The 20,781-nt window shown below is 43.8% G+C and overlaps 1 protein-coding gene across 1 annotated transcript; it reads right to left on the bottom strand.

Moving 5' to 3' along the window:
- Nucleotides 1–517: 517 nt before the first annotated feature.
- Nucleotides 518–19,654, bottom strand: LOC129855142 (interleukin-6 receptor subunit beta). Its single transcript, XM_055922501.1, has 12 exons — nt 19,332–19,654; nt 13,942–14,062; nt 12,879–13,054; nt 12,360–12,520; nt 12,031–12,214; nt 8,920–9,002; nt 8,383–8,614; nt 8,002–8,190; nt 1,458–1,559; nt 1,033–1,308; nt 829–922; nt 518–651 (listed from the first exon to the last, which is right to left on the bottom strand). Exons 1-12 carry the CDS (start codon nt 19,393–19,395, stop codon nt 546–548), a joined length of 1,788 nt encoding a protein of 595 aa, XP_055778476.1. The 5' UTR covers nt 19,396–19,654; the 3' UTR covers nt 518–545.
- Nucleotides 19,655–20,781: the final 1,127 nt, after the last annotated feature.

Raw genomic sequence — 20,781 nt, forward strand, 5'->3', positions numbered from 1 at the left:
GTGTTCTCCATGGTTAGTCTGTCATCATGTTTAGTGTTCTCCATGGTTAGTCTGTCATCATGTTTAGTGTTCTCCATGGTTAGTCTGTCATCATGTTTAGTGTTCTCCATGGTTAGTCTGTCATCATGTTGAGTGTTCTCCATGGTTAGCCTGGCATCATGTTTAGTGTTCTCCATGGTTAGTCTGTCATCATGTTGAGTGTTCTCCATGGTTAGCCTGTCATCATGTTTAGTGTTCTCCATGGTTAGCCTGTCATCATGTTTAGTGTTCTCCATGGTTAGTCTGTCATCATGTTGAGTGTTCTCCATGGTTAGTCTGTCATCATGTTTGATGTACTTTTATACACTTACTTATTTTAATGTGTGATTTTATTGCTTTTAATCCTTCTGATTTTCTTGTGTATGTAAAGTGACTTTGGGTGTCGTGAAAAGCACTTAAAATAAAATGTATTATTATTATTACCCGAACCGTAACCATTTTAAATGTAAACTTTAATGGGGTAGGGATGTCCCAAAGATTCCGGATGGGAAGGATCATAAAAGTACTCACCCCCCAGTGAAAACAACTGTGGTGTATTTGGTCTCTGTGTTCCAGTTGGACAAGCTACTATGTGCAGGGTCAGGGACTGTAGGCCAGAGATTCTGCTTTATCCTGCAGAGAACAGACACTGTTATCAGACTCACAGACTAAGTGGAGGCATCTGCAGTCTGCTGCTAATCAGCCAGGGAAACATATGGGTCTGGAAAAGTGCAGCAGGCTGGCAAGACATGGGGAGAGTTCCACTTCAAGACCTCTACTAGTAGGCTGCTCTCTCTTTGGCTCTCTCACCTCTGTCTCCACTGTAGGCAGTTCAGCAGTATCAGGACGGTGAGCACAGTAGGAATGGAACACCACAGGATGGTGTCCACCAAAACAACGCCCCCTAGATTGGAACACACACACACACGCACACAAATTAATGAACAACTGTCCACTCCAATGGAGGTAAGTCAATAGAACAGTTAAAACATCTCAGCCTGTCTTAGTCCTCACCTACAACCACATCAAGCATTGGACCAGGAGGACTCCCTCCTGCATCAGTGTGAGCCACCATGTGGATCCTGTACAGTCCAGACAAACCACTTAACTGGTACCTCAGGCTGTCTCCTGGCACCACTACAACCTCTGGAGTTTCTTCTTCACTCTGGATGTAGAGGGTGTAGTAGCGGATGAAGCCATGCCTCTGCTCCAGAGGAACAGGCTCCCACTGCAGGACAACAGCACTGCTGCTCAGCTCCTGCACCACTGGCTTGGGGCCAGCAGAGGGGGCTGAAGAGTTCATGTAAAAGGGTGAGTAAAAAGGTGTACAACACATCCACATAAAATGTTATTCATTATGGTGGCAGCTATTGACAAATCAATGAATGAGCTAAAGCCTAGGATATAAGGTAAGTTGTTGTGGTGTGTGTGTGTTTGACCTTCTTGCCTGGTGTAGGCTTCTACTGACAGCTCCTCCCCAGTCTCTGCATCATACTCAGGCCTCACAGTCACTTTGTAGCACAGTTTCGGCCACACGCCCTCTGACAACAATGGGTATTTGGTCGCACATTACTCACACCCATCGTCAGAATATAATCCCATGCAACAACACATACTTGTCTGTCAAGTCTTTGTAGATACAACATATACTGTAAAAGTAGGGCCCCAGAGGTTTTCCTGATCACGTCACCAAATATAGGCCTTTTTTATTTATTTACACTGAACAAAAATATAAACGCAACATGCAACAATTTCAAAGATTTTACTGAGTTACACTTCATATGAGGAAATCACATGTCTAGTGAGGATGCAGGTCATGGAAGAACTGGGATATTTTCAGCTTCCAGGAATTGTGTACAGATCCTTGCAACATGGGGACGTGCATTATCATGCTGACATGAGGTGACGGCGGCGGATGAATGCACGACAATGGGCCTCAGGGTCTTGTCATGGTACAGTATCTCTGTGCATTCAAATTGCCATCGATAAAATACAATTGTGTTTGTTGTCTGTAGTGTATGCCTGCCCATACCATAACCCCACCGCCACCATGGGGCACTCTGTTCACATCATTGATATCAGAAAACCGCTCGCCCACACAATGCCATACACGCCATGTGCCCAGTACAGTTGAAACCGGGATTCATCGTTGAAGAGCACACTTCTTCAGCATACCAGTGGCCATCGAAGATGAACATTTGCTCACTGAAGTTGGTTACGATGCCAAACTGCAGTCAAGACCCTGATGACGAGCATGTAAATGAGCTTCCCTGAGGTGGTTTCCAAAAGTAGGTGCAGGAATTCTTTGGTTGTACAAACCCACAGTTTCATCAGCTGTCCGGGTGGCTGGTCTCAGACGATCCCACAGGTGAAGAAGCCGGATGTGGAGGTCCGAACTGGCGTGGTTAAACGTGGTCTGCGGATGAGAGGCCGGTTGGACGTAGAGCCAAATTCTCTAAAACGATATTGGAGGCAGCTTATGGTACATAAATTAACATTGAAATCTCTGGCAACAGCTCTGGTGGACATTCCTGCAGTCAGCATGCCAATTGCACGCTCCCTCAAAACTTGAGATATCTCAGGCATTGTGTTGTGTGATAAAACTGCACATTTTACAGGGGCCTTTTATTGTCTCCAGCACAAGGTGCACCTGTGTAATGATCATGCTGTTTAATCAGTTTCTTCATATGCAACACCTGTCAGGTGGATGGATTATCTTGGCATTGGAGAAATGCTCAATAACACGGATGTAAACAAATTTGTGCACAGAATCTGACAGAAATACGCTTTCTGTGCGTATGAAACATTTCTGGGATCTTTTATTTCAGCTCATGAAACATGGGGCCAACACTTTACATGTTGCATTTATATTTTTGTTCAGTACATATTTTTAGGGTAGAAAAAACTATGTGCTGCTGCACTCAAATGGGTAAAGACCAGTGGATGCTGCTGAGGGGAGGACGGGTCATAATAAGTAGCCGGCTACCACCATGTTACTCAACCCTGCACCTTAGAGGCTGCTGCCCTATATACATGGACATAGAATCACTGGTTACTTTAATAATGGAATACTAGTCACTTAAATAATGTTTACATACTGCTTTACTCATTTCATATGTATATACTGTATTCTATTCTACTGTATTTTAGTCAATGCCACTCCGACATTGCTCGATCTAATATTGATATATTTCTTAATTCCATTCTTTTACTTTTAGATTTGTGTGTATTGTTGTGAAATGTCATGTTTTGTCTTTGATCTTCATGTCTTGTCCCTGTGCTTCCCTCTGCTGGTCTTATTAGGTTCTTTCCCTCTTTCTATTCCTCTCTCTCCTCCTCCCTCTCTCCCTCCCCCGCTCTCTCTCTCTATCGTTCCGTTCCTGCTCCCAGCTGTTTCTCTTTCTCCTAACGACCTCATTTACTCTTTCACACCTGTCCCCTATTTTGCCCTCTGATTTGAGTCCCTATTTCTCCCTCTGTTTTCTGCTTCTGTCTTTGTCGGATTCTTGTTTGATGTTTGCTGTTCTGTGTCCTTGTTCCGCCCTATCGTGTTTTTGCCTTCATCAGATGCTGCGTGTGAGCAGGTGTCTAGTGGTCGCGTCTCCAGTCGTTCATCTCTACTGACGAGAGGATTTCAGTTTTCCTGTTTTGTTTTTACCTTAGATATATCAGGAGTATCGTTTTTGTCTAAGACTGGAATAAAGACTCTGTTTCTATTTCGTCGCTTTTGGGTCCTCCATCAGCATAACAGAAGAATCCGACCAAGAATGGACCCAGCGACTACGGATTCTCTCTACACTACCGTCAAGTTCCAGGGAGCAATGCTCGGCAGACACGAGCAGGAATTGTCTGCTGCTCGTCAGGCCGTTGAGACCCTGGCCGCTCAGGTTTCCGATCTCTCAGGACAGTTTCAGAGTCTTCGTCTCGTACCACAAGCTACTTCCTGGTCTTCCGAGTCTCCGGAACCCAGGGTTAATAATCCACCATGTTACTCTGGACAGCCCACTGAGTGTCGCTCCTTTCTCACCCAGTGTGATATTGTGTTCTCTCTCCAGCCCAACACATACTCTGGAGAGAGAGCTCGGATCGCTTACGTCATATCACTCCTTACTGGGCGGGCTCGGGAGTGGGGCACAGCTATCTGGGAGGCAAGGGCTGAGTGTTCTGACGTTTATCAGAACTTTAAGGAGGAGATGATACGGGTCTTTGATCGTTCAGTTTTTGGGAAGGAGGCTTCCAGGGGTCTGGCTTCCCTATGTCAAGGTGATCGATCCATAACGGATTACTCTATAGAGTTTCGTACTCTTGCTGCATCCAGTGACTGGAACGAGCCGGCGTTGCTCGCTCGTTTTCTGGAGGGACTCCACGCTGAGGTTAAGGATGAGATTCTCTCCCGGGAGGTTCCTTCCAGCGTGGACTCGTTGATTGCACTCGCCATCCGCATAGAACGACGGGTAGATCTTCGTCACCGAGCTCGGGGAAGAGAGCTCGCGTCAGCGGGGCTTCCCTTCTCCGCATCTCGACCATCTCCTTCCATCGGCTCAGAGACTGAGCCCATGCAGCTGGGAGGTGTTCACATCTCGACTAAGGAGAGGGAACGGAGAATCACCAACCGCCTTTGCTTCTATTGCGGTTCTGCTGGACATTTTGTCATGTCATGTCCAGTTAAAGGTCAGAGATCATCAGTAAGCGGAGGGCTACTGGTGAGCGCTACTACTCAGGTCTCTCCATCAAGTTCCTGTACTACCTTGTCGGTCCATCTACGCTGGACCGGGTCGGCTGCTTCCTGCAGTGCCTTGATAGACTCTGGGGCTGAGGGTTGTTTTATGGACGAAGCATGGGCTCGGAAACATGACATTCCTCTCAGAGAGTTAGGGAGGATCACACCCATGTTCGCCTTAGATGGTAGTTCTCTCCCCAGTATCAGATATGAGACACTACCTTTAACCCTCACAGTATCTGGTAACCACAGTGAGACCATTTCTTTTTTGATTTTTTGTTCACCTGTTACACCTGTTTTGGGTCATCCCTGGCTAGTATGTCATAATCCTTCTATTAATTGGTCTAGTAATTCTATCCTATCCTGGAACGTTTCTTGTCATGTGAAGTGTTTAATGTCTGCTATTCCTCCTGTTTCTTCTGTCCCCTCTACTCAGGAGGAGCCTGGTGATGTGACAGGAGTGCCGGAGGAACATCATGATCTGCGCACGGTCTTCAGTCGGTCCAGAGCCAACTCTCTTCCTCCTCACCGGTCGTATGATTGTTGTATTGATCTCCATCCGGGGACCACTTCTCCTCGGGGTAGATTATTCTCTCTGTCGGCTTCCGAACGTAAGGCTCTCGATGATTATCTGTCTGCTGAAGGCATTCAGATGGATCCCGCTAAGGTCCAGGATGTCAGCGATTGGCCTGTTCCTAAGTCACGTGTCGAGTTACAGCGCTTTCTCGGTTTCGCTAATTTCTATCGGCGTTTCATTCGTAATTTCGGTCAAGTGGCTGCTCCTCTCACAGCTCTGACTTCTGTCAAGTCTTGCTTTAAGTGGTCTGGTTCCGCCCAGGGAGCTTTTGATCTCCTCAAGAAGCGTGTTACATCCGCCCCTATCCTTGTTACTCCTGACGTCACTAAACAATTAATTGTCGAGGTTGACGCTTCAGAGGTGGGCGTGGGAGCCATTCTGTCCCAGCGCTTCCAGTCTGACGATAAGGTCCATCCCTGCGCTTACTTTTCTCATCGATTGTCGCCATCGGAACCCGAGGGGATTCTCCCTGAAGGGCGTGTTGTCGGGTTGACTGTCTGGGGAATTGAGAGACAGGTAAAGCAAGCACTCACTCACACTGCGTCGCCGCGCGCTTGTCCTAGTAACCTTCTGTTCGTTCCTGTCTCTATTCGTCTGGCTGTTCTTCAGTGGGCTCATTCTGCCAAGTTAGCTGGTCACCCCGGCGTTCGGGGTACGCTTGCTTCTATTCGCCAGCGGTTTTGGTGGCCTACTCAGGAGCGGGACACGCGCCGTTTCGTGGCTGCTTGTCCGGACTGCGCGCAGACTAAGTCAGGTAACTCTCCTCATGCCGGTCGTCTTAGACCGCTTCCCATTCCTTCTCGACCATGGTCTCAGATCGCCTTAGACTTTAGTACCGGTCTGCCTTCGTCTGCGGGGAGGACTGTGAGAGCCGCCAATAAACGTAGGATTAAGAGTCCTAGGTATTGTCGCGGTCAGAGTGTGGCTTTCCACTCGTAACCTTTCCCTTACGACAGCTTCTCGCAAGTTGACTCCGCGGTTCATTGGTCCGTTTCGTGTCTCTCAGGTCGTTAATCCAGTCGCTGTGCGACTGCTTCTTCCGCGACATCTTCGTCGCGTCCACCCTGTCTTCCATGTCTCTTGTGTCCAGCCTTTTCTTCGCGCCCCCGTTCGTCTTCCCTCCCCCCCTCCCGTCCTTGTCGAGGGCGCACCTATTTACAAGGAACGGAGGATCATGGACATGCGTTCTCAGGGACGTGGTCAACAGTACTTAGTGGATGGGGAGGGTTTCGGTCCTGAGGAGAGGAGTTGGGTTCCATCTCGGGACGTGCTGGACCGTTCGTTGATTGATGATTTCCTTCGTCGCCGCCAGGGTTCCTCCTCGAGTGCGCCAGGAGGCGCTTAGTGAGTGGGGGGGTACTGTCATGTTTTGTCTTTGATCTTCATGTCTTGTCCCTGTGCTTCCCTCTGCTGGTCTTATTAGGTTCTTTCCCTCTTTCTATTCCTCTCTCTCCTCCTCCCTCTCTCCCTCCCCCGCTCTCTCTCTCTATCGTTCCGTTCCTGCTCCCAGCTGTTTCTCTTTCTCCTAACGACCTCATTTACTCTTTCACACCTGTCCCCTATTTTGCCCTCTGATTTGAGTCCCTATTTCTCCCTCTGTTTTCTGCTTCTGTCTTTGTCGGATTCTTGTTTGATGTTTGCTGTTCTGTGTCCTTGTTCCGCCCTATCGTGTTTTTGCCTTCATCAGATGCTGCGTGTGAGCAGGTGTCTAGTGGTCGCGTCTCCAGTCGTTCATCTCTACTGACGAGAGGATTTCAGTTTTCCTGTTTTGTTTTTACCTTAGATATATCAGGAGTATCGTTTTTGTCTAAGACTGGAATAAAGACTCTGTTTCTATTTCGTCGCTTTTGGGTCCTCCTTCATCAGCATAACAGTGAAATGTGAGACACTACTGCACTGTTCGAGCTAGGAACACAAGCATTTTTCTACACCAGCAATAACATCTGCTAAATATGTGTATGTGACCAATAAAATGTGAGTTGATTTGAATAATGGCTGGAATGGGGTCAATGGAATGATATCTAACACAAAGACGTGGTTTCCATTTGGTTGATACTACTCCATTGACTCCATTCCAGCCATTATTATGATGCGTCCTCCCCTCAGCAGCAATCTCCATTGGTAAAGGCTATGAGGCCATTGGAAATTTGGTAGATAGTGCTCTTTGTAAAGGGTGGACTATGACTGGCATTAAAACAAAATGTATAATGTCCACAACTTAGTAAGTGAAAAATTTAGAAAAAATAATCATTGGGCTGACTTTTCACATCAAGGCACTCTTGAAGGGGGATGATGTAAAAAGCATTTATTGTCTTGTCATTTTGGTTTGTTATGTTTTATATAATAAAAAACAGAACCCCCGAATTGCCTAAGTGCTTGGGTTTGGTACAAGCCTTCATTAGGGTGTAAAAGGATCAACAAGTTCATCAAGTGGTGGATATTATCCACTTAGTTTTTTGGACATATTTTGTGGAGTATTTGGAAGTTATATTGACAGGTATAGATTAGAATATGAGATGGGGAAATAGATAGGAGGGACCTGGTCGTGGCGGGGGCGGCAGGACAACCCCCGGCACACAGAGTAGGAGGCCCCTGTGACATGTGACCTGATCAGGGAAAACTCTGTGCCCTAGTCATGGGCATGACAATTAACTAGCTGAATGATGCATAGAATCAACCCATTTACCTGTGATTATAATTTTGCTTGCATTGTGGCTCAGTCTTTGCCAGTATGGAGTATAGCTAGCTGTCTCAGATAAAGCCCACCACTCCACCAGGAAGCTGCTTAGTGATGGGGACTCTAGAGCTGTCCATCGTACCTCCAGTCTGGAATCATCCAATGCTGTGACACTGACATCCACCAGAGCCTTGGGTGCTGGTGATCATACCATCAGTAAGTTATTTTACAGAGGATATGCATTGGACACAATACAACTAAAATGATGCAAAAGTTTCTGGGCATTTGTTCAAATTCATATCAATATATACACTGCCACACAATGCTATCGTCTTAATATGTCGCAATGCTATTGACGTCAATGGTCAAATACAGTCAGAGTCTGTGTACCTGTGTCCGTGGTGCTGGGAATTGTGATGGTAGCTGGAGGAGAGATGCCGGCAGGGTTGGACATGCTCAGTGTGCAGGAGCAGCGCTCAGGGGGAAGGGTCAGATGACAGGAAGTGTCGGACACACTCAGGGCATTGCAGTCCCATGTATGCAGTGCATTCTGGGAACCCTCAGTACAGCAGGATATGTTAAACCATGGGACTGAGCATTTCACTTGACTCCTGGGTGGGGACTGCAAGACACACAAGGACAACAACAACTCAAACTGAATGTTTATAGAAGAATATCCATATAGACACTTTACAATGGAATAGACCTGAGAGAGCAGAATAACTAGCCCTAGTGCCACCTCAGAGAAAGTTGGTGGGAGGAGCTATAAGAGGATGGGCTCATTGTAATGGCTGGAATGGAATAAATGGAACTGAGTAAAACGTGGTTTTCATATATTTGATGTGTTTGATACCATTCCATTCCAGCCACTACAATGAGCCCGTCCTCCTATACCTCCTCCCACCAGCCTCCTCTGTGCCACCTTACCTTCCACAGCAGAGTCACTCGTCTCATGTCTGCTCCACCTACAGGCTGAACGGTCCTCCATAGCTGAGGGACAGTAGAGGGTGCTAAAGGGGAGAACACAATCAGATAGCGCAAACCTCACTAGTATCTTCAACACACTCCTAATCACATACATTCAAAAACCTTGCCACACATGTAAGGTGATGTATAAAAGATTCATGCACAATAATGTGCTCATTTAAGCAGACAATTTCTGTTCTTATCTACATATGATTTATGGTCTGCCCAGACTACATTTCCCACAAGCCTGTGCAGCCAAGGAGGAAGCACACTATGGCCAACTTGGCTTGGACTTCACTTTCACCTTGAGTGTGACTTTTCAAGGGGAAATCTGCAATTTAAACAATAACAAAGTGGCCACCCCGCTTTCTATAAACAATTGAGGGATGGGGCTGGAGAAACGTAACCACTCACAAATTCATAGACTGACCATTAACGATATCTATGGACTGACCATTAACGATATCAAAATTATAGTTTTAACCATGTTTTGAGTATATACAGTGTTTGTTTACAATTACATAGTTTACGGAGTTAAACAAGCTTATATTTTGGGTTCTTATGTGGTTAGTTGAACTAAGCTCATGAAACATAAGTTAAAATCGTAAAAAATCTCTGGGTATATATCATTAATTTAAAATTCAGTTTGCCCCTTTCATGTGCTAAGGGTAAGCTACACTGCCACTACCTCACTCTCCAACCAACGGTCATGAAATGATCATGAATTGCTGAGAAAACTGAAGAGGAAATTCAGCAACTCTTCAGGGGTTGCTGAATTTCCTCTTCCCTTTATTTGAATGTTTTTGTTACTTTTATTTAACTAGACAAGTCAGTTAAGAACAAATTCTTATTTACAATGACAGTCAACCCCAGCCAAACCTGGATGACACTGGGCCAATTGTGCACCGCCCTATGGGACTCCCAATCACAGCCGGATGTGATGCAGCCTGGATTCAAACCAGGGACTGCAGTGACACCTCTTGCACTGAGATGCAGTGCTTTAGACTGCTGCGCCACTCAGGAGCTAGAATGTACTAGAAATCAACTTCTGTTCTAGCTTAACAGGTAAAGTTATTCTACATGAGTCATTTGAAAAGCCACACAGATCTATATGAGGGGAATAGGAGGAACTGGGGTTTATCAACAGTTTTTGATTTGATGTGATAAAAGATATTCCCAGATCATTGTTCCTTGACCGTTTCATAGTCCTAGGAACAAAGCACACTACGCTGGCAATATATTGTTCTACTCTACATCCCTTTTCTTTTTCTACTAGAAAGCACATCAAACTCTCTCATGTCACATGGTTTCCCTCTCCTCGCTTTCTTTTTTTCTTATTTTCTTTTTCCTAAAGGAGTAGGGCATTGGAATCCATGCTGCAGCTGTATACAGTGGGCTCCAAAATTACTGGCACCCCTGACTGGCAATGCACAAACAATACTTAAAAAAATATAAACAATATAATTATAGAGATAAACTCAAAATACCAACATGTGAGAATACTGTACTTTATTCATGTTTCAATGGAACCCACCGAAATCAATGATTGATTTAATAAAAAATCTATGACCTCCAAATCAAGGTTTCACAATTAATGGCACCCTTAAAGATTATTGTAAATAACATCTACCAAAATTAAACCTGGAATTAAATTCCACTTATTTAAGTTTATCTAAGTCTTAAGGAACTATATTGAGCTATTACATCACTTCCTGTTTCACTAGGATATAAAAATAAGGTAACACGCATGCAATATCCCTTTGCCATCCAACACCATGAAGAAAACAAAAGAACTGGCAGTTCAAAAGAGACAGATGGTCGTAGACCTTCATAAATCTGGTAATGGCTACAAGAAGATCCACAAACGATTGAATATACCACTGAGCACTGTCAGGGCAATTCTAAAAGTTGAACAGTTGAAAACCTCACGGGTAGAGGACGCAAATGCATTTTGCCCCCCAGGATAGGGAGGATGGTGAGAGAAGCAAAACATCCCCAAGAATCACTGTGAAAGAATTGCAGGCCTTGGTGGCGTCTTGGGGTCACCAGGTTTCAAAATTCACCATCAGAAAACCACAACCACAGTCTCTTTGGAAGGGTTGCCAGAAGAAAGCCCTTTCTGACCCTAAGACACAGACGCAAGCGCTTGGAGTTTGCCAAACGTCATTTAAATTATGACTGGAAGAAGGTGCTCTGGTCAGATGAGACCAACATTGAACGTTTTGGTCAGATACAGCATCAGCATGTTTGGCGTCGTTACAGAGATGCATACTAGGAGAGGCACCTCATACCCACGGTGAAATATGGTGGTGGGTCAGTGATGTTTTGGGGCTGTTTTAATTCCAGAGGTCCAGGGGCACTGGTTAAGACTGATGGCATAAGGAATTACACCAAGTACCAGGCAATTAAGGCTGGCAATCTGGTTGCCTCTGCCAGAAGGCTGGGACTTGGCCGTAGGTGAACTTTCCAAGAACACAATGACCCAAAACATACCTCAAGATCCACACAGAAATGGTTCTGTGACAACAAAATCAATGTTCTGCCATGGTCATCTCAGTCGCCGGACATCAATCCAATCAAAAACCTGTGGGCTGAGTGGAAGAGGGCAGTTGATAAGCGCAAACCCAAGAATGTGAAGGATCTTGAAAGGATCTGCATAGAGGAATGGTTCAAAATCCCTCCAAATGTGTTTCTTAACCTGGTCAAACATTACAGGAAAAGACTCCATGCTGTTATCCTTGCCAGAGGTGATTGAACTAAGTACTAAATGAGAAGTGCCAATAATTATGAAACCTTGATTTTGGGGAAATGTATTTTGCATTAAATAATTGTATGATTTTGGTTGGTTCCATTGAAACATTAATAAAGTACAGTATTTTGAGTTTATCTCTATAATTATATTTTTAAAGTATTGTTTGTGCATTGCCAGTCAGGGATGCCAGTAATTTTGGAGCCCACTGTATGTGTTCCGGTCTGGAGGGCACGGCTTAGACCACTACATCTCTCTCTTTCTCTCACACACTCACACACTCACAGTCTCTCACTCTCCCTCACTCTCTCCCACTCTCTCACCTGCCACCTCTGTACACTGCTGTTGTGTTGGGCTCCAGTCGCTCCAGTGGCTGAGGGTACTATTGTATCGGTAACGCATCATCAGTGTATATAGAGTGGAGGCGGAGAAGAGACACGTGGAGGCAGAGAAGAGACCGTGCTCTCTCTCAGGTCTCAGGTCCACCTTCACTGTCTTGGGCTCAGGCTGATGGCAATATATGGGTAAAAAACGGATAACAATTTAACACCAAACACCCGCTGTAGATATACATATATTATACACATCACATTGTATACATTATATAGTCCTACAGTAACTGATAGATTGGAGATGACAGTGGGCCACACACCTGCTCCTCTGTGCTGTACTGCACCTGGAAGAGCAGAGCACCATTCGAGATATGTTTTCTGGTCACCGGGAAGCTGGTATTGGTAGTCCACTGCAGCTTCAGGCATCTGGGTTTGCCTCTCACTGCTGACACATTGGAGAGGACAGGGGTGGGCAGCTTCACTGGGGGGAGAAAAAGACAAAGGGTTAGATGTAAAGTAAGATGTGTGTAAAACATGTGCGTACAGATGTAGGATCTTAATTTAAGCCAGTTTGCTACAGCAGGAAAATAATCCTGTAGCAGTAGGAAATGTGAATTATTATGTGGTTTGTAATTAATGGACATTTTTGTAGGGGTTGATACATTTTTCATAAGGGAAAATCAAACTCAGAAATTTCAAAGCGGAACTTACAAACTTCAGAAGCCTTTTTAAACTTCAAATACACTACAAGGTTTACATTTCCAATATTCTCCTGCAACAGGGTGATCAAATTAAGATCCTTCATTCTGTATAGTCTATTGTATGACACTGTGTATTACCTGCGTCTATGGCATTGAGGCAGAGGCTGGGTGAGCTTGCTGTTGTGTGAGGGCTGTCGGCCAGGACCCTGATGCAGTAGCAGCGGCTCAGATAGGTCACGTTCACAGAGCAGTGGGTCTGGGTAATAGTCTGACACAGTTGGGACTGATGGATCACAGGGTCATCGCATCCGGTTCTGCAGGCACAAACACACAGGAATGCACACGCACACGCAGACACACACAAAATAATTTTGTTTGTTTCCTGAATAGTTTCCCGCACAATGAATCTCCACTGTGTCAGCCTCAGAACAACCCAATCCGAACCTCAAATCACATTACACTGCAGTCAGGTGTTTCGCCTGATGTTTCCTGGTGATGAAATAAAATGATCTATATGTAAAGGTTAATGAGCACCAACTTTGAGAATATATTATTTTACAGATCTGTGTAATAAACATGTTACAATGTCATTTTTAAGTACAATCCAGGGAAATAACCATAACAAACTCAAATACGACTCACACATGATGAAACACAGTGATAAAGTTGATACACCAGAATGGCTTTGGGTAGGCATTAGGCAACTTATGCTGGGAGCTTTGCCATCAATATAATTAATGAACTCTATGAATTATATTTTAAATCTCCTCATTCAGCCTGTGGTCATGGAGAAATCAAAGGCATGCTGATGTCAAGGTGTAGAGTACTCATTGAAATAGAACAGGGGAGGCTGGTGGGAAGAGCTATAGGACGGGCTCGTTGTAATGGCTGGAATGGAATTAATAGAACGGTGTCAAACACATCAAACATATGGAAACCAGATGTTTGACTCTGTTCCAAAAATTCCATTCCAGCCATTACAATGAGCCTATCCTCCCACCAGCTTCCTCCGAAATGTAATGAAACATTCTGTGGTTGCGCAACTACTGGAATATGTCAGCCTGCCTTTGTTTACTTCAGTCAGGGCACTGCATGTTGAAGGATATATTGGCATTCAAGTACTGCCTCTTCCTCTGTCTAAGGGGCTTCATACAATCACAACCATTAACTTGTGCCGTAGATGTTGTAGCACGTGTCTTACATGTTGACCTGCAGTGTGAAGCGCGTGTCTGAGGGAGAGCCTTGTCCAGGTGTCCAGTAGCAGGTCACGTTGGAGTACGCAATAAAGACACACTGAGGCTGGCTAGGGCTGAGGGAGAATTCTGCATGGACCATAGGGGAGAGAAAGGATATAGGTGATTCAAAGTGTGTAGAAATAATGTTTAATTAATGCTCACATATGGAAACAGCACATTCAAAATCCTCTGTTTTGATCTATGTTATTGCTTGCCATTGGCTGAACAAACCAGTCTCAAATCAAATCAAATGTAATGTAATTTGACACATGCGCCGATTACAAAAGGTGTAGGCAGCCCTTACAGTGAAATGCTTACTTACAAGCCCTTAACCAACAATGCAGTTTTAAGAAAAAAAAAGTGTTAAGAAAGTATTTACGAAAATAAACTGAAGTAAAAAAAATAAAATAACAGTAGCGAAGCCATATACAGGGGGTACCGGTACAGAGTCAATGTGCGGGGGCACCGGTTACTCGAGGTAATTCAGGTAATATGTACATGTAGGTTGAGGTAAAGTGACTATGCATGGATAACAAACAGAGAGTAGCAGCAGCGTAAAAATGCGGGTGTGGGAACAATGCAAATAGTCTGGGTAGCCATTTGAGTAGCTATTCAGGAGTCTTATGGCTTGGGGGTAGAAGCTGTTAAGGAGCCTTTTGGACCTAGACTTGGCGCTCCGGTAACGCCTGCCGTGCGGTAGCAGAGAGAACAGTCTATGACTAGACTTGCTGGAGTCTTTGGCAATTTTCTGGGCCTTCCTCTGACACCGCCTGGTATAGAGGTCCTGGATGGCAGGAAGCTTGGCCCCAGTGACGTACTGGGCCGTACGCACTACCCTCTGTAGTGCTCTGCGGCCGGAGGCAAAGCAGTTAACATACCAGGCGGTGATGCAACCAGTCAAGATGCTCTCGATGGTGCAGCAATATAACTTTTTGAGGATCTGAGGACCCATGCCAAATCTTTTCAGTCTCCCGAGGGGAAATAGGCGTTGTCGTGCTGTCCTCACGACTGTCTTGGTGTGTTTGGACCAGAGGTCGACCGATTAATCAGCATAGCCGATTAATTAGGGCTGATTTCAAGTTTTCATAACAATCAGTAATCAGTAATTATGGCCGATTACATTGCAATCCACGAGGAGACTGCGTGGCAGGCTGACCACCTGTTACGCGAGTACAGCAAGGAGCCAAGGTAAGTTGCTAGCTAGCATTAAACTTATCTTATAAAAAACAATCAATCATAACATAATCACTGGTTAACTACACACATGGTTGATGATATTACTAGTGTAACTAGCTTGTCCTGCGTTGCATGTAATCAATGCGGTGCCTGTTAATTTATCATTGAATCACAGCCTACTTCATCTTTGCCAAACGGGTGATGATTTAAAAAAAACGCATTTGCGAAAAAAGCACAATCATTGCACAAATGTACTAAATCATAAACATCAATGCCTTTCTTAAAATCAATAAACGTGTATATTATTTTAAACTTGCATATTTAGTTAGAATAAATTAATGTTAGCAGGCAATATTAACCAGGGAAATTGTGTCACTTCTCTTGCGTTCAGTGCAAGCAGAGTCAGGGTATATGCAGCAGCTTGGGCCACCTGGCTCGTTGTGAACTGTGTGAAGAGCATTTCTTCCTAACAAAGATCGTAATTAATTTGCCAGAATTTTACATAATCATGACATAACATTGAAGGTTGTGCAATGTAACAGCAATATTTAGACTTAGGGTTGCCACCTGTTCGATAAAATACGGAACGGTTCCGTATTTCACTGAAGGAATAAACATTTTGTTTTCGAAATAATAGTTTCTGGATTTGCCCATATTAATGACCTAAGGCTCGTATTTCGGTGCGTTTATTATATTATAATTAAGTCTATGATTTGATATTTTATAGAGAAGTCTGAAAAATCCTAATCGGTCGACCTCTTAGTGTCACGTTCGGACCTTAGTTCCTTTGTTTTGTATTTTGTTTAAGTATGGTCAGGGCGTGAGTTGGGTGGGTTGTCTATGTTAGTTTTTCTATGATTTTCTATTTCTGTGTTTGGCCTGATATGGTTCTCAATCAGAGGCAGCTGTCAATCGTTGTCCCTGATTGGGAACCATATTTAGGTAGCCTGTTTTCTGTTGGGTTTTGGTGGGTGGTTGTTTTCAGTCTTTGTGTGTCTGCACCAGACAGAACTGTTTTGGTTTTCACTTTGTTGTTTTTGTATTTGTAGTGTTCAGTTTTGGATTTATTAAATAAGATGAACACTAACCACGCTGCGCTTTGGTCCTCTCCTTCCACCGACGACAACCGTTACACTTAGTTTGGACCATGACAGTTTGATGGTGATGTGGACACCAAGGAACTTGAAGCTCTCAACCTGCTCCACTACAGCCCTGTCGATGAGAATGGGGGCGTGCTCTGTCCTCCTTTTTTTGTAGTCCACAATCATCTCCTTTGTCTTGCTCACATTGAGGGAGAGGTTGTTATCCTGGCAGTGTCTCTGACCTCCTCCCTATCGTTGTCTCTCTCAAGAAATACCAACAAATTATAGTCCCTTCTGATATACTCCTGGATATTACTGTGCATTCCGTACTAATCTAGTTATCTATTTAGGCTTACATCATTTCTATGAAGTCATATTGAGATTAGCTAATCTATTTTTGAAATTAGATCTATATCCTGAAAGCCAATAAAAGATTAAGAAACAACATACATAGTAATTAATCAAAAAGCAATACATTCAGAGATACACCAGAGATTCTGGGTTCGCGCCCAGGCTCTGTCGCAGCCAGACGCGACCGGGAGGTCCGTGGGGCAACGCACAATTGGCCTAGCGTCGTCCGGGTTAGGGAGGGTTTGGCCGGTAGGGATATCCTTGTCCCATCGCGCACCAGCGACTCCTGTGGCGGGCCGGGCGCAGTGCGAGCTAACCAAGGTTGCCAGGTGCACGGTGTTTCCTCCGACACATTGGTGCGGCTGGCTTCGGGGTTGGATGCGCGCTGTGTTAAGAAGCAGTGCGGCTTGGTTGGGTTGTGTTTCGGAGGACCCATGGCTTTCGACCTTCGCCTCTCCCGAGCCCGTACGGGAGTTGTAGCAATGAGACAAGATAGTAATTACTAACAATTGGATACCACGAAAAAGGGGGTAAAATTTACAAAAACATTTTTTTTAAATAAAAATTAAATTAAAAAAGCAATACATTCCATTTTTTTTTTTAGCTATACACAATGAAAATTAAACAATTTAAAAAATATTGCATTCCTCCACAACCAAGCTCTTAATTAAGGTCCTGAATTTGGGATAGTTCAGGATTTTGGCACACCAAAAATACTGACCTTGACTGACTACTAGAGTGATGTAAATTTGGTATGCTACCTCTCCACACGTGCTCTTGACACTGTTAAATATATCAGTGTAGGCTTGACCTCACTAACCAACCTGAAGTAGGTTGCAGAAATCTATGTTATTAGTTCTGCAGGGTATACTACAAAGCAGGAGCAATGAGTTTAGCCAGATAACTTTGATAAATAGCCAGAAATAATTGATGATTTTCCGGTTCAGTAAGAAAGCTAAATTTAGATGTGTTTTTTGTTGTTGAGTCAATTAGAGATTGCCCATCTCAAGCGTATCTTTCAAAAATATCTATGTTTTCCCCCCCAGAATATTTAGGATAGTTAGCTGGCTAACTCCTTGATCCTGCTTTGTAGTATGCCAGGTATACTATACTATGAAGGAAGCTAGATCTACTCAGGGTTTTCTAAAGATAGACAGCTTCAGTTAGCTTCACATTCCAGCTCAGGCCCTCTCTCCGGCGCCAGTTATCTCATCATTGGGGCGGCAGGAAGCCTAGTGGTTAGAGCGTTGGACTAGTAACCGAAAGGTTGCAAGATCGAATCCCTGAGCTGGTTAAAGGTTCAAATCTGTTGTTCCACCCCTTAACAAGGCAGTTAACTCACTGTTGTTCCTAGGCTGTCAGTGAAAATAAGAATTGGTTCTTAACGGACTTGCCTAGTTAAATAAAGGTAAAATAAATAAATAAATACAAATTACGCACACCTGCAACCATCGTTACACTCACCTGCGCCTCATGACACTCACCTGGACTCCATCACCTTCCTGATTTCCTCCCCTATATCTGTCACTCCCCTTGGTGTTTTCCTCAGGTGTTATTGACTATGTTTCTTATCTGTATGCTTTTTGTGTTTCGTACTATTTGTTACTAAATTTGCACTCCCTGTACTTGATTCCCAGAGTACATGTTACACATCTGTACCACGACCGGTGGATACTGAACGCCGAACTCTTCATTAAGACAATGCTGAAACATTAATCCATGGGTGAGTCAGTGTCACATTTTCATTTGTGACTAACTTAAAATGAAAGAAAATGTATCTTGCAAATTCAGCAGGCTATGGTGTAAAATAGGATTTTAGAAGTGGCATCTTTATTTTGTTACTTATCGTTAATGCCGTCTTTTGGTGTGCTTTGGTGTGCACAAGAACATTTTTCCCTCTCCTATCAATAAAATAATTGCATTAAATCATGCAAAATTTTTACTGTGCGTGAAGTTTTAAATACATTTTGTCATTACTAAATGACAGCTGCACCACAGAGCATCTTGACTGGCTTCATCACCACTTGGTATGGAAACTGCTGTCAACGTTGAAAACACTATGTTAAAAGTACTGTGTGTGAGTATCCCTAAACTTACCAACAGACAAAGAGCTATGAACAGATTAGTGGTTCACTAATCAGAGACTTATTTGGCTCGGCAACAGAAATAAGGCTTGTTGTGTAATGAAATAAACATTTGAAACATCAGGCGACATCCTTACAACAGGACACATGAATATTCTTGCAACGTTAGCATGAACCGTGTCTAGAACATTATCTTCTATTCGGAGAACATGGCAACCATGTTCTGTGTATGTTTGGTGGGATGTTGATTGAATATTCTCCTAAACCTCAGAACTGGACACATGAATGTTATTGCAACATTCCAATGAAGCGTGTCCAGAACATTAATATCTAAAATTCTGAGAACATGGTAACCACATTCTGGGTAAGTTATATTTTACATTACGGGAAAAGTCCATGAAACATTCCTTGCACATCAAGGGAACATTCCTATGAAAATGTTAGTTAATGACCTAATGAGACTCAAAGGAACATTCTCTGAAGTTGTGGGAATGTTTGTTGTTAGCTGGGTAGGTAGCAGCATGCCAATTATTACATTACCTAGTATTTTATCAAGATCTCTTAAATAGGTCGTTTTTTTGTACTTTCATAAGAGAAACAAGACTTGTTCCAACTTCCAATGTATGTAGATACAACACTCTAAAAAGTTATAGAAACGCTCACCTGTGGCAGTGCAAATATTTAGTCCAATGTAAAGAGCCACAAGTGCTAGACTCCTGTCGTCCATCCTCGAGTTACGATGAATTCCTATGCCTCCAGCACCCCGAGTCCAGATTACGACATGGCTAACTATCTGAAGCCTCGTATTGGTCTAAAATATGGGTCCTAAACAGCTTGTCTTGCCTGTGTAAACAAATCTTAACATGCCTCATTAGAAAGGGGTCTGCTGTCACTAACGGTGTCCTCGGAGTGTCACACAACAGAGCTCTGAATTTACAGTGTGAAGACGTGTGACAGTTCCAGGAACATAGCTAGTTTAACGAGCCCCTCATACCAGTTATGACGATGCTCTTCAGCAACCTCTCATATTTCAGCAACATGCGCGCAATCAGCCGCTAGCCTAAACGTGATTGTTTGACAATCAGATTAAAACATCATAACTGGTTGAGTTTGTGACAGAATAAAAACTTATTAGGTCTACATTTGAAAAGTTAAATGACACATCTTTATTACTATTTCCACAGAGATCATATTGAATTAAGATATTATTGTAGCGACCCGCACAGACAGCGGTGTATTTTATGTGGTAGGCTATTAGTGGGTTGTGTTGTATTTACCAGCGTTCGCGGGGTCCGACATGCCAATCAACCTGCTATCTGCCAATCACGGGGATGCCTGGAATGTTCTGATGCCGGGCGGAGTGGCGTGGAGGGGGATAGGGCAGGGGGATGGAGCACTGGAAGTTAAGACCAGGTTTAGCCAATGTTCTCTCTCTTACTCTGGGCTTCACAAGAGATGGTCACGGTTGGCTTGTGGGGTATATTTCATTTATTTGGCGTGGGCTACGGCCAAACAGTAGCCTGTGTAAAGTTGGGTTAATAAACCGTCAATTCGTAAACTCAACCCTCTGTCTGGACAATTGTTCCTTTATGATCTAGTCAGGTCATTACATTATATACGTAATTATTATATTAGGCCCATACAAAAATGTGGAGGTCCTGTACAGGAAAGAAATTAGTTACACTTTCACCATTGTTCATGAGTATCATTAAAACAGGTTAACACGTCCCACAAACATTAGACAACTATACAGAAAGCCCTAACTTGGTGAAATAAAATCAATGCTGAGAATAGTCAGATTAACCGATAACCGCTATGAACACGGGCATGGTGATGTAGCCGAAGGATTGGAGTGCCGGGAACCAAGAGGCTGTGGGTTCAAAAACCCAGGTGAGAACTGTTGAATAATAATACCTGTAGAAATGAACATGCACAAAGTAACCATCATGGTCAACGTGTGTCACATATGTAAGTTGAAAACACTATGTTAAAAGCACAGAATGCAGAAATGTACAGTACATCCAGGCAGGGGCATAGCCAGATTTTTTTTGGGGGGGAGAGGCCTCGAAAACTGGATAGGCATTTTTTCTACTTGTTTATTAAATTTATTTTG

The sequence above is a fragment of the Salvelinus fontinalis genome, chromosome 5, assembly GCF_029448725.1.
Source record: "Salvelinus fontinalis isolate EN_2023a chromosome 5, ASM2944872v1, whole genome shotgun sequence".
NCBI classification, from domain to species: domain Eukaryota; kingdom Metazoa; phylum Chordata; class Actinopteri; order Salmoniformes; family Salmonidae; genus Salvelinus; species Salvelinus fontinalis.